General features: G+C 43.2%; 2 protein-coding genes across 2 annotated transcripts; one reads left to right on the top strand and one right to left on the bottom strand.

Moving 5' to 3' along the window:
* Positions 1 to 2,703: 2,703 nt before the first annotated feature.
* On the bottom strand, positions 2,704 to 8,402 carry sec61b (SEC61 translocon subunit beta). Its single transcript, XM_079503982.1, has 4 exons — positions 8,244 to 8,402; positions 7,515 to 7,612; positions 6,316 to 6,420; positions 2,704 to 3,285 (listed from the first exon to the last, which is right to left on the bottom strand). Exons 1-4 carry the CDS (start codon positions 8,244 to 8,246, stop codon positions 3,198 to 3,200), a joined length of 294 nt encoding a protein of 97 aa, XP_079360108.1. The 5' UTR covers positions 8,247 to 8,402; the 3' UTR covers positions 2,704 to 3,197.
* A 295-nt stretch (positions 8,403 to 8,697) lies between these two features.
* On the top strand, positions 8,698 to 14,442 carry alg2 (ALG2 alpha-1,3/1,6-mannosyltransferase). Its single transcript, XM_079502975.1, has 5 exons — positions 8,698 to 8,836; positions 10,417 to 10,588; positions 10,773 to 10,910; positions 11,149 to 11,316; positions 12,799 to 14,442. Exons 2-5 carry the CDS (start codon positions 10,418 to 10,420, stop codon positions 13,537 to 13,539), a joined length of 1,218 nt encoding a protein of 405 aa, XP_079359101.1. The 5' UTR covers positions 8,698 to 8,836; position 10,417; the 3' UTR covers positions 13,540 to 14,442.
* Positions 14,443 to 15,035: the final 593 nt, after the last annotated feature.

Genomic DNA, 15,035 nt, shown 5'->3' with positions numbered 1-15,035 from the left:
GCTGGATCTGTCCCGCTCTTTTCTTCCTCCTCTTCCTATTTCTCATTGTTTTCTCTCTCTTTCCATGAGACAGATTTTATATTACACTGTGCATTTTTGGGGTTGATTTACTGCATTAATGGCTTTTTTATCGAGGTATACAGTGTTGAGTTATGTGGCAACACAGCATGTACACGTTACTGGAATCTCTGTGGTGCTCGGGGTGGAGAGGACAATGAATCCAACTTCTATCTAATCATCTCATCAACAGATAAAGATAAATGTGTAAATTGATCCCCATGGCTTAAGCTGTCCATCAACTCCTCTACTTATTATATTGCCAATGTTTTGATCTTGCAGATCAAACATAAGCTTGAACATTGTTTTTTCATTATTGCTTAATGGCTTCGTGGGAATGTGCAAGTGCACATTATTCCTGTTGCTAGTATGTGTTATGAAACCTCTATCATTCATACACAGATAGCATCGGTGTAGCTAGCAAAAGTGTGGTGGCTTCAGTGTCTGCCATTATATCTAAGATGTCGATATAATGGCAGAACCTGAGATTTAGATTTAGATTCTAAATCGCCTGGCATAGAGATTAGATTTAGTTTTAGAACTAACGGAATTTTCCCTTACGTGCGTTGACTCGTGTAGACATTGTCAAGAGGAGTTTGGAACTACAGGTAGTTGTTTCCAGATTGTCAAAGGGAGTGTTCCACATGCTGACTGGGCCTGTTTGGCTGCTGAACACTGAGGGACAGTCGTGCCATGCCTCCTTCATATTTAATTCTTATGTTGAATTATTCTGGCTCACTGTCGTGTTGCGCCACCGCGTATTGGGCCCTGGAGCTTGCTTGTGTGTGTGTGTGGGGGGGGGCAGTGCCCAGGTTTGCCACGAACACTGGGAGCCTGTGGGAAAGCAGAGCAGTAACAACAGGATGAATTAATGAACAGGATCCAAACGCTACGTTAAACATATTGAACAAGCTCATGCTCTCATGCACTCATGCACTCATGCACACGCACGCACGCACGCACGCACGCACGCACGCACGCACGCACGCACGCACACACACACACACACACACACACACACACAGCCTTATGTGGTATGATGATATTTAAGAGCTAACCTGTGGATGTGGATTGGACAACGCAGGTTTTACAGTAGAGAAAAATATGCATATGCTGTTGACATTGCATATGCTATAGGGTTGTCACGATCATGACATCTTACTTTACAATTAATTGTCACACAAATAATTGAGATTTATGATTTAATAGTTTTTTTTAACATTACAAGACATAAAAAATAAATACATTTCTGTTTGCCTTTTAGGCTTCGTAAACAAACATTCCACAGGGCAGATATGACAAAAATGCCCTATGTCAGAAATGACTGACATTTAATAACTTTATGCTTAAAGAATAAGAATAATGGAAGCCAATCTACAAGTCCACAACGCATCAAATCGCAATGCATTGTGAGGTTGTACTTCTGCTAGGTTTTGATGTTTCAACATGGAAATGATTATGGCATTAGACAATTATGTAATAATAAATAATAAATGTAAGCTCAGTCCACCTGAATACACTGGACTCTCATTCAATCAATGGTCAGACTAGCCTACATAACTAGGCTGCTTATACCCATTAAATATGCCATACTGTAATCTGTAATGTAAAAATGTCCTATAGGATGAAAGGTGCAGTGGAATATACAGTATGTCCATGCTTGTCCCTCTCTGCAAAGGGCTGTCTCGTAGTGATATTCAAACAATCTGCAGCGCCCCCCTCAGGTGGACAATATTACTGCAGGCAAGTATTCTCAAATCACAGCTAGGATTGATATACAGCAATGTGTATTGTATCAGCTATCAATACATAAAGCAAATGTCTAAATGCCTGCACAAAAATACAATTGAAAAATGTAATTTACCATACAAGATTACATGTGTAAATTACTTAAATCAGAAAGCACTGTTAAAAATAAAATTATGCTGCAGCTACTTCTTCCAGGACAATCATTTTAATGTATCTCTAATGGCCACACAAGCTTTGCTTTATTTTTACAATCAAGTGGTGTTGCTCACTTGATTCAGAGGAGAGAAATGGGGGGGGGGGGGGGGGGCTCATGTGACATATTTAGTAATCTAATGTAAATCATTAGATTTTGACATCTTCATTTCTATGTTATAAGCCAGGTAACAGATTTCTGTCAAGAGATGCGTTTGTACCAGCCAAAATGCTGGCATCAGGCCAGATCATAGTTTATATCAAGTAATGTAACACTCAGAGGATTAGTGATAATGTATAGGCTGTCACACATTAAAGGGGAATCATTCAAGGCTTTGAGCTACATCATGACAAGTGCAATAAGTTGTTAATCACACTGAAGTGTACTACTTTATTTAAAATACTTTGCTGTGATTATCAGAACTTTCTGCCACATCTTCCGTGTTCACTGCTCAATGAAATGCATTGGATGATAAAGTGAAATAAATTTGCAAATGCCATTTGGCACAGACCTAGGATAGACAAGATGAGTTGTGAAATGTTCAGTGGAGAACAAAACTACCACACTGCAGGTGATCTTCTACTGTGGGCTGCTTCAAATGACACCTCAAACCAGCAACATCACACATTTAAAGTGTAGTTATAAAAACCCTCTTGGATACATAAACTGCATCTCCCCAATGAGCAGGGTGTTCCATTCAAATACACATGTTTTATTGTCTTTTATTGTGCAATATCAAATATTTTTTGTACAAATGCCATTAACAAAAGGACTTGCATGTTCTAAATCAGGCAGAAAAGAGATGTTGAGTGGGGGCCTGAAAATGACCATGTCCATGAACGCTACACTGATCCAGCGCACAGCGCTCCGCTGTTGCTGCTCAGAGGGAGGGGGATAAACACAGTTACACACATTATATCCTCTCCTTCATCCGAACTGGTCTTAAAAACATAAGATCGGTAAAAAAAAACTAAGGTGGATACCTATCAATGCAGATGAAGGTCACCAACTAAAATGGGGTCACACAAACTCAGGTTGTATGAGCGATAGCAAAGGGGTGTGCATGTACGATGTAGTGTCGGGGGAGGGGAGCCAAGGAGTAAGGGAAGTTCATTCGTTCGTTTGGTCCAGGTCCGTTGTGTTAAGAAGCTGGGTCGCAGCGGTGGAGATGAGAGGGTTGGTGGTCAAGGGGCGGAGTTTAAGAGCGGGTGTACTTCCCCCAGATGTGCAGCATGAAGACAGAGGCGATGAACAGCAAACTCATCACCAGCACTGGCACCGGCCCTCTGTCAAAAAAAAACAAACACAGAAATTATCATTAACACCCAGGTTATTGCACTCACTGTCATCACACTCACCATTTGCTACCATCCAAGCCACGACTAGACTAATGCCTGATTTATACTTAGTTGTGCATTGACATTGCGAGCTTGTAGAGCTGAGAGATACCGGCATGCAAATAAGTATATATATATATATATATATATATATATCAGGCTTTATTGGAGTGGTAGATTTTATTGATGAGCTCTAGAAATAAGGAGGGGCTCTCATCTCTGAAGGAGGGACTGAGTGGGGCGGGTGGGGGGTGGTGGGTTTGGATGGGGTGCATTGCTAAGTAGCAGCATTGCCATGCCAACCATCTCCTCCGGTTCCCCCTCCTCATCCTCCTGTCAGAAGGCTGTAATTGAGTTGACCTTTCAGAGCGGATCCTTTAATGAAGCTTTGAGACCAGCGTCTAAAGCAGGAACAAACATGCACTCGATATACAGCACTGTACCCGCTAGACTGCCCTCCCTCCACTGCTCAATAACCACTACAGCACCATTGATCCACCATGGCTGTGTATGGTCAGGAGACATGAGTGTTGTTGAGGATTCTGTAGTGGAATGAAAGTTTATGATAATGGTGCCGAGTGTTTTTAGGAGAGAGATGCATGCTTGCTTCACACTAGAAAGCTGTACGCTTACATGCACAGTTGAAATCGCACACACACCAACATGCAACAATGCTAAATTGTAGTGAGAGCAGTGTCCCGGTAGCTCAGTGGGTACAGCACTCGCCTCTTGACAACAACGTCATGGGTACAATCCCAGGCACCGCCAACTCAGTGTATGAGTACCACGGCTTGGGTGATGGTAGGTGACAGGTGTTGCACTTCACCTCAGCAATCCATCTCCCAGGGGTCTACCACACTGCAAAGCGGAGATAAGACTCCCGCGTTCTGGCTGATACCGACAATAAGCCTCTACGACCTACCTACATGCACAGTTGCGCACGCACACACACCAATATGGAATATGCAACATTAAGTACTTTTTTTCCTGCCCTTACTCTACCTCTATCCTCTCTTCTAACACTTTAATTCGCCGGTGTTAGATGGTTATATAGAAATCCGGTTTTGTCGCGGACATTGTGACGAGGTGGACGTAACCAGAAATCAACGGCTTGCAAGGGCTTCTGGGAAACCGAGTCCAATGCAAAGTCAACGAGGGGGTAGGGACAATCTTGGCTCACTTTGCTCTTTGTCTGTGACTCGGAAGTGACTTATGTGTCGGCTCAATAACAAATCATGGGAAAACGGATTTTCATGGATCAAAGACACAAATACTTTGGCGTATGCTCCAAAGGTAATTAAACAATCCCGGCAGTCACGGTATTTTGTCAATTATACTATAACGCGTGGAATGTGTTAAGAGTGTAAACAGTTACAGTACTACCGAGTCGGCCATTGTGGTCACTGAACACAATGGTAACTCAGTAGTACCTGACATGCAACAGACTTTACAATGCCAGCTTGCTTGGGTTAATAAGTCCTCTTAATGGCGGATTGAGCCTAAACGGCTCAATGTGTGAATGGATGAGGTAATAGTCTGGTAAATTTACATTGAGCGAGTTGCTTTTATTGTGGAGGAGAAAGGTAGGTTGTAGTTTGTCGTCTACGAATGATGTGTTGCATGGGTGCAAGAGAGACTGCATGTCAAGCAATTCAATTCATCCGTCATTTTCTGTGTAAGGAAATTAATATAAAATATCGCATTTGATCCTTGAATCTCCCTCATGCTGTTATGTAGCCAACACATCCGTCTACCATACACTGCCCTTCACCTAATCAAACTGAGAATTGTACGGTGTACGAGAGGCACGGTGGCACAGTTGGTAGTGCCGTCGCCTCACAGCTAGATGGTCCTGGGTTTGATTCCCGCTGGGGACGCTGTGGGCGTGTTCTCTCCTCTCTCATCAGTGCCCATACCCGAGGCGGGGTTTGACGAAAGGGCCTTTCTGTGTGCAGTTTGCATGTTCTCTCCGTGACCCCTAGGGTAGGTACCCTCACAAAAAAACATGCCGTAATCCTGGTCTCTAAACTACCTCCCCCTGGCCAGCCAGGGCGCCTGATGTAGGGGAAAGGAACTGGTCGGAATAACGTGTTCCTTCCACACGCTACGTCAGGTGAAAAGAAGCAGCTTGGACTACTCATGCATAGAAGGAAGCATGAGGTCAGTCCGCTGCTTGGGATGCAAAATCGTGGGATAAAATGTAAAAAAAAAAAAGAAAAAAAAAGAGAATTGTACAGTGAGAAGTAACGCATAGATGCAGACATTCACTTATTGCGTGCTACATGTGCGAAAAGACAACTCTGTACAATGTCCTGCCCTGATTCCCTGGACATTTTCAGGGTTCATATGAGAAAGTGGCTTATGACAGCGGCTGTGGCTCAGGAGGTAGAGCAGGTCGTCCAATGATCCCTGGGTCGGCGGTTCGAATCCCGGCTCCTCCTGTCCACATGTCGAAGTGTCCTTGGGCAAGACACTGAACCCTACATTGCCTCCAATGAGTCGGTCGGTGTAAGCTTGCCACCATTGGTGTGTGAATGTGGGAAGTGAGGACGCTGGCGTCGACTGTTCGCCGCTTCACCTCCCAATGTATGAATGAATGAACCATTGTAAAGCGCTTTGAGCACTTGGAAAAGCGCTATAAAAATGCAATTCATTATTAAAGCTACAATCTGGGAATGTTGTTTTAACATCTGTATGGCATGTTAAAACAATTATATAACTAACTGCAGTGGGTGGAGGTGGTGTCCATACTCTCCCTACTTTGTCAGGTAGGGCACTTACTGGTAGACTACGTCAGTTATTTGAAGAAACTTCAAAATTAAAATGTATTTGTCCTCGGAGGGCAATTGGTTGTCCAATACGTTTGCGACACCAAAATTATTGTAGTTTGGACATTGTTGCAATTACTTCTCTCTGTTGGAGAAGTAATTTCAACAATTTCCAGTGTGTGTGTGCTGGTAACATCTATAGAAGTCTTACACTTTGAGTCCGGGTGAGTCTTCTGTGTAGAAGCGCCACATGCCCCCTGTGCCTGCCGATGTTGTGGTCCTGCCTGCGCTGCGTGTACCACTGCTGGTTGCTTTCCTACGGAACAAAAACATAAACTCAGTTCAAGATTCTAAATCAGTTACCCAAAAGAGTAAGGTCACACAGTGAGAATTCAGACCAGTCTAAAGATATCTTGAGTCCCCCATCCACTATTGAGGAGGATCTGAACTGTGACTCATAAAAAGCCATCAATCAAAGTCATTAATCAACCCCAGGCCATCATAGATTTACACTACATCCACAATACAGGTGCTAGAGATGGCAGGCCTGTGTGATTCATGGATAGTTTACTCTAGTGATGAGATTAAATGAGGGTTAAGGAGGTAATGAAGAGGGTGATTGTAATGGGTAATAATGAGAGACTGGACAGTGAGCTCCTGATTACATACTGATTAAGGCCAAAGCAGTGAAGCACTAACATCTATCTGCTGCTGTAATCTACACAGAGACCACACAAACATAGGGGAGGGTGAAAGAAAGCCCACTTTCATTAATTACATCACTGTATGTTAAACGAGGGTGAGGTATATCTCGACAATAATGGACAGCATCATTTGTATTAGATTTTTTGGTGTACATTGTCACTTTTGTCATTAAATGCCACATGGATGTATAGTGTGCGTGTGTTCTTAAACCTGTGGTACTAAGAGTGGGGTCCAGGGACCCCCAAGAAAATTAGGAAAAGTTTAATTTCACAGTCACAGTCTAGAAGTTAGGTATCATACTAGGTTTCACTCTCCCTACTTACAGTATAGACAGTTGTACAAGCCAAGGACAACAACAAACCTTAAAATATTATTTTCCCATTGGGGTCCCTGCTGGCACAAAATATTTACAAATAAGGGTCAACTACCTAATACATATCAATGTGTGGGTCCTTGACACGAAAATGTAACTGTTTGAGAACCACCGTCTTGCCTTAAACGTTGCTAGCTGCTAAATAATCTGTTGGCAAGGTTCACACCGGGAATAGTCGATATTGTTAATATAATTTTGGAAGAAGCTGACTGATCATGGCCAATTCATTCATTTAATGCCTATGCCATAATCTGGGCAGGATACATTGCAAACAGTAAGGATTTAAGCAGCACATGGGTCACATTGGTGGGATGTGGGACTGGGACAGTTACCTCTGTCTGACTGTGGAGCCTGCTGCCCGGGGGGCTACTGTCTTGCTGGGGGAGCGGCTGGAAGCCCCAACGTTGGTTGCACTTGCTGCTGGTCCAGGCTGAGACAGAAAAACAAGAATATAGTGACACAATACAGATGAATTGATTGAATACTTGCAAAAAAGGCACGGTGGCACAGCTTCATACAAAAGAATGCTAAAAGGATAACCCAATAAACCCTCAGGGTTCAAGTCCCCTTGACAATAAAGAGACAGACACAACTCTAATTTAGATTGACTTTCACTCCATATCCAATATTCACATGCAAAAAAACAATTTGAATTAACAACTAGACCACCACATCCCAACTCTATGAGTCTGAAGTATCTTTTCTCTGGAATTGATGGCTATAAGGCCTTAGCTTCTTATGGCTGTCTCATATACAGTAAGAAACTAGCATACTGTAGCCTCTGTTGGCATGTTCTGCATATACAGTAATACACTAGTATAGATGGCCTCTGTTGGCATGTTCTACATTAATAACCGTTATCCTTTCACAAAATGAGATCAACTGAAAGGGTTGTAGTCTGTAGACTAGTCAGCCAAATCTAATGTTAAGCCACGTCTACGAATGAAAAGACATAAGTCAGTTAGCAAGCTAGCTCCAGAATAGTTAGCTGCTCTGAAACTGAATGAAACTGAGCTGGCTTCTATCGTTCTCCAGGTATAAGAACACGGAAACACACTCACCATTTTAGCTGTTAATTAATGTTCTGCTGTAGGACGAAAATGAAATCCTGAAGTGATGTTGTATTGTTGTTCACCCTGATGTGATGTCCACGTCAATGAGCAGTGGTGGGCAGCCAGTCAGTTAAACATGCGAAGAGAGCCCAGAAAGATGACGCTAGTCTAAAAAGGACACGACTGCTAAAACACAAGACCACCGCAGTGGACCACGGAGAAGCCTGACCGCGTGCTCATTCTCTAAAATAAACTAACGGCCAAACAGCTTGTTTCGTGTGCATACATTTAGGGTTTGTTGTAGAAGGCAGAGTTAAAAACATTATTTGCTTGGTTTTGTCGTATTTGGACCTAGCTTTTGTGATGACATTTACAGGCAGGATTTTGGTCACTTCTGGCGAGGGGTGACGTGTCTAGCAGGAAGGTAGAGGAATAAGACGCCATTGTGGTTCCTACAAGGAGATGACAGTCGTTGGATTGCAATGAAGAATTAGAGCCATCATGGCGGCCGAATGGTAGAGTTTCAGGCTAATTCACGATAAATGAACCAGGGATTGTGATGGTCAGAGGTGTACAAACTTGGCTAGATTCGAGATACAAAGGTAATGTAAACGTAATGTAATGACATTGTGTGTTTGTTGTGTGATTGTCTGATCCCCCCTCCTTTTTAACCCTGTCCCACCGTAATTTGTAATTATACATTTACAAACTAGTTTTACCATACAGTTAAAGTTATATTTCCCCAAAACAAATTGTATTAATTCATTTTTTAAATAAGGTCTGTCTATAGATCGTTAAACATTGAAACGTTTCTTTCAAATTAAACAGCCAAGACGATGTGTGATGAATCTGTTATCAATGTACACACTGCAGGTGCTCTGACAGGTGACGTCTAATATAATGCAGCCACGTTTATTGATTCAGAATGGTAGTAGCTAGGTAACCACAGTGGATTAAAGCTTGTTTTAGGTGTTAAACACATTTATAAAAGGTCCTATACTACGTCTGCACAAGGCTAATCTTCTAATTGTCAGCAGAGCTAGCTCCACATAATGTCATTGTGGATAATAACTGGTTGCTGCTACTATTGCTACTATGCATTATATTGCTGCATCGGATTGATGGATGGAAGAAAATTCAGTTGTACACTAATAAAATAAAATCATCCATCCACCCATCGGCAGCTCCTCAAAGATATTATAGACAGTGGATACTAATTTAGATTTTCTGGTCTTCTTGTGGCAGAAGGTGTTTGTATCCATACAAATCATTTGAGTGAGTGACCTAAGCAAATGCTAACCTACTCTCCCACCAGACCACCAAACGCACAACTTTTCATTATGCTAGGTGAGTCTGACATCATGGGAGGATTTTGACTTGTGTCAAGCATAGTAGCATACACATTTTCAGGAGCTCAAGAAGTTCAAACCAGGTGCACTTTTGTTCAAAGAAGCACAGTTTCCTACACAAGAATTACTAAAATATAATTCCATACATTTGTAATTGAATTTGATTTTAGTAATTTCCAGGTCTGGATAAATAAGTATGGAAAAGTATAGAGGGTATGCATATGCATGAAGTGAATGGCAAATCGAGTGGCAAAATTAGTGACAAAGTGAGTTTTAGGTTGTTTATCGTCGTTTAATGCAATCAAATACAACTTTTCTGTTCGGATGAATGGGCTGTCAAGGCCAGAAAGTAGTTTTTTGCCACTCAGCAGGCGTTCCTGCATAACTTCCGGGTTTGATGATGACGTCACGCGCATACCCTCTATAGAAAAAGAATGATGTTTCCAGAGTCCATAGTAGACTATTGGCATATTGACTATAGTCTATAGACTCGACTATAGACTCGACCAAATCCACACACATGGACACAGTGAATAAATGAGACTGCACAGACAGCGCAAACATGTAATCATTTTGTTTTGGCTAATTTTCCATTCTTATTTATAACAGAGATTGCTTTCACAAGGAGAACAATAATATATTATTGGGAAATAATGAGTATTGATATGACCGTTTAAGTTATTCTTATTAACAGACAATGAAGCAAAGTCAGTGGACTTTAGTTCTATTTTCTATTTGTACTCAGATCAGAGAACAAATTGACCAAGAATTCTGGAAATTTGAGTCTGGAAAAGTATGGAATTTAAAAATGAAAAATGTATTTTTGTCTGAAGGATGGCACGAGTGGTGTTCCTCCATCCAGACCTGGGCATAGGTGGAGCAGAGCGGCTGGTGGTGGATGCAGCTGTTGCACTGAAGTCTCGAGGGTGTAGTGTTCAGATTTGGACAGCACATCATGACCCCACACACTGCTTCCCTGAGACCCTGGACCCAGACCTGCCTGTGGTGGGTAGATGGCTACACACGCACACATGCACGCACGTGCCCTCATACACCTGCAGATAACAGTGTGTGTTTATAATATGCAGTTGTGGAAAGTAACTAAGTACATTTATTCAAGTACTGTACTTAAGTACTTTTTTGTAGTATTTCCCATAATAATTTCCCCCTCTCTCGCTCTCTTCTGTAGGTGTGTGTTGGTGACTGGCTACCGACCAGTGTGGGCGGCTACCTGCATGCACTATGTGCCTACCTAAGGATGATTTATGTGGCTGTCTACCTGATCTTCTTTAGCGGGGTTGAATATGATGTTATCTTCTGTGATCAGGTCATTAATACCCGCTTCGCTTCTCACTTTGTCCAACAGTAATGTGTCTTTCTCAATCGCTGTCTCTATTACATGGCGCTCTCTCTCTCTCTCTCTCTCACGCACGCGCGCGTACTCAAGTACATTGTCATTCTCTCTCTCTCTCTCTCTCTCTCTCGCGCGCGTACTCAAGTACATTGTCATTCTCTCGCTCTCCCTCCTCTGTGTTTATTTGTATACACCTCTCACTTTGCCCCAGGTGTCGGTGTGTATCCCAGTGTTGAGGCTGTCCCGTCACAGGAAGAAGGTTTTGTTCTACTGTCACTTCCCAGACCAGCTGCTGACCCAGAGGACGTCGGCCCTGAAGAAGCTGTACCGTGCTCCCATCGACTGGCTGGAGGAACGCACCACTGGCATGGCTGACATGGTAGGGGCCCTCCCAGGCTGTCATACTATTGTAGAGGGACATGTCAGTGGCTTCATAGAACCCATTTGGTTGTTCTATATTACCTCCAATAATAATAATAATAATAATAATTACACAATGACACTTTTCATAATAGTATTTTAAGGTTTTTTTGAAAAAACAAAGTAAATAAAGCAATACATTCAATGTCCAGGAATTAAATCAAGAAGTACAAAAAACGACAACAACAACAGTAAAATGGCTATCTATATAATGATTTAAAAGAAGACATGGTTTACCAGCCTAATCTTCACAGGCAGCACATCCAATAGCCTTTGGGCCCTCATTTTAAAGTCCTGGGCTCTGTTACAGAAAGCTGACTCAAGATATCTTGAACTTAAACTTGGAGTCTGAGTTGATCTGGATTGATGCGACATGCAGATTTTTCACTTCCACTACAGCCAATTTCAAATTGAGTGATCAGGATCGATCAAGCTGAGATAGGCTAAGCCCAGCCAGCATGTTCACAGCAACCTAGTCTAAAGGCATTTTCAGTCAAACACACAAGAGACAAATCATCATGGATTCTTCTGAGACTGACAAACAGTGCACTTGTCATAACTAAGTGTATACAATGATTACCTCCACATATTCAGTCAAACACAATACCTCAGTTACAGCAAAGGAAAGAAAGAGAATTGGCATGGGAAAAAAAACTATGTGGGCCTACACACTCTGTTTTTTTGTTTGCATCCCCAATGTTATACAAAAAGCTGCCCTGGCAAAAAAGAAAAGTGTAGTGCAATACAGATGGTTTGTGGTGATGTTGGCAAAGCCATGGTCATTGGAGGCTTTAGTTTAGAAGGTAATTGACATACTTGATATATTGCCTTGAAAAATCTTAGTACTCTTGAAGATACTCTTCTGGAAAGGATTCACTGTCTTGTAAACCCTGTTGATCAACCATATGCACTGGGGTCATAAAACATGATGCGACATGGCCGGTCAAAGCTGCAGAGCAAAGCAGCAGTTTAATGGTTAAACTTTAACCTGTCTGTTTGCAGGTTCTTTTTAAAGTTGCCATAGTAAGAGACGGGCAACCTCTTTTTGGAATTTAGATTTCAACTTAGCAGATGCAGTTAACTTGATAATCATGCCGTCTCGAACAGACATTTAAAATAAACTTAAGAAATGTGGAGATGTTAACAAAGAAGAAATATAATCCTGCCTCTGTCTGCCTGGCTGCTCTCAGCTGGAGAAAGCCATATGTAATATTTCTGGGGAAGCATATCCCATGTTAAGGTGAAATAAATACAGTTATAAAAACTGAAAGCACTGGAATTAATTAAGAACTAACGTAAAAAAAGTACTGTATACGGTAATTCTTAACTTAAAGCAAGTCCACTAAATACAGCTGTCATCTTAGACTCTAACCTAAGATGTTGTAATGTGTGTACAGTTTATGAGATGATTAAGAACTGATGTCTCTCTACTTCTTCCTAGATATTGGTAAACAGCCAGTTCACTGCAGGAGTGTTCAGGGAGACCTTCCTTAGTCTCGGAGGAGTCCAGACGGACGTCCTTTATCCTTCATTAAGCACAAGCACCTTCGACTGCCCCCCCACTGAGGAGCAGGGCCTCCAAGGACTGCTCCCAGAGGGAACCTCTTGCACGTTCCTCTCTCTTAACCGCTACGAACGCAAGAAGAACCTGGGACTGGCCCTTGAAGCCCTGACCGCCCTGAGAAAGAGCCTGCCCCCGGGGCAGAGATCAGGTGTCCACCTGGTGGTGGCGGGGGGGTACGACGACCGAGTTACTGAGAATGTGCAGCACTATGTGGAGCTGAAGGAGCTGGCGGCGCGGCTTGGCCTGGAGGGCTGCGTTACTTTCCTACGCTCGCCCTCCGACTCCCTGAAGGTGGCCCTGCTGCGGGGCAGCACGGCGGTGCTGTACACCCCGAGCAGAGAACACTTTGGAATCGTTCCCGTGGAGGCCATGTACTGCTGCTGCCCCGTGGTCGCAGTGAACTCCGGGGGGCCCCTGGAGAGTGTGGCGGACGGGGAGACGGGGTTCCTGTGCGAGCCCACGGCGGAGGCCTTCTCCAAGGCCATGGAGAGGCTGCTGAGCGAGCCTCAGCTGCGTGCGGACATGGGACAAGCTGGGAGGAGGAGGGTGCAGGATACATTCTCTCTGCAGGCCTTCTCAGACCAGCTACACGGTTACATCCTCAGGCTGACCCAGTGAAGCCAATGCCACTGGCAGAGAGACCACGGGAGATGGGGACTGGGGCAGAGGAGGAAACCCTGGGTAGAACAACACACTGGTCTCGAGCCGTGATGTGCTGCTGGGAGCAGCAATTCCGTAACACTGAACACTTGGAGGTTGAGGTTGCATTAGTCCACAGGGAGTAGGGGGTAGTGGGGGGGTTTGGCAACGTAGAGAATGTATGTGTGTGATGGTAGAGGTCTGGAAAGGGGATATTGTGAGGACTCTAATGACAATTAATCAGCATTCCCCTGGAGGGGTTGCTGAGAGAGAAAAAAAAAGATGGAATCTCTGTACCAATTAACAAAAGAGTAACGAGTTTACCTGCCCTGCCGCTGTAGAAATACCAACCTGTGTGTGTGTGTGTGTGTGTGGGGTAAGTGTGCAGCAGCACCACAACCACAGGCCTAAGAAATGAGTGTACCAAAAAGATTGATTGTTAGACTGCAATGTTTTGCATTGTCTATGTGTTGTTTCCAACCCCCCCTCTCTCTACAGTAGCCTTTTGTCTGTGTGTGTATGGGAGTGAGGAAGAATGTAGTTACCACCAGGCGCCATGAGGCAGCCCACAGCACCAAATCGATAAGCAAGATGCTTTGCGATACTTCCTGTCCTCTCAGAGCCTTGTTCACAGCTCACAATGAGCGAGCGCATTGGCCTGTCCATGGCTCTGTGGCGGCACTGAGGTTATTAGCAGATGATAGGGACTGTTTGGCTTTATTAGTCTGGCTGATGGGCAGTGTGTCTGTGCGTCGGTCATTATCAGCAGGGAGAATAGCAGAAGGTCGTCGTCTGTGCGCTGGCCTCTTCGGCCCTCCTACTGTATAGACGTGCTCTTATTGACATTCCTGAGGTCTTAATAAACAACGAGGACACATAGTTTCCTGACTCTGTGTTGTTTGCTTTGTTGGGAAGTTTTTTGTGGCCTTTAATACTGTTTACTATGGACTTTGTGGGTGAGAGAAGTAGCACAGAAACATTGTTAACATTAATCCATCTCTTGCTCTTTCAGTTGAACAGCCCCATGGTGTGTCAAGCTGTTTATCAAAACGTTTCAACGTGGCTGGGAAAGATTTGCAGCAGTGTTTATTTAACAAAGTCAACATGATGTACATAACGGAGAAATTGCAATGCATTAGGCTGTCTGTCTTAAAGCTGCAATCTGTAAGTTTCATATTATGTCCGGGATACAAATCCAGCTCTCACTTCGACCAACTTCTCTGCCAAGACGGAATCCCTGTTTGACATGGGGGTATATTCACTTATGATATGAGTTTCAGACAGTAGTCCTACTACTTGTTCTGGCATTAAAGTTCTGTCACCATGACTGATTTCAGTCATTTTTATAAGATCAAATAGAATGGGTCAAACGTGAACTAGAATACATGATCAGAATCTTCCATAAAACTCTAATGGTCTCAGATATTTAATAAAAGCAAAGGGGGCTCTTTTAACAATGTTTCACAAATCACAGA

The sequence above is a fragment of the Electrona antarctica genome (genome assembly GCF_951216825.1).
Source record: "Electrona antarctica genome assembly, chromosome: 6".
Lineage (NCBI taxonomy): Eukaryota > Metazoa > Chordata > Actinopteri > Myctophiformes > Myctophidae > Electrona > Electrona antarctica.
The sequence above is the reverse complement of the archived record's forward strand: the minus strand, read 5'-3'. Positions and strand labels throughout refer to the sequence as shown.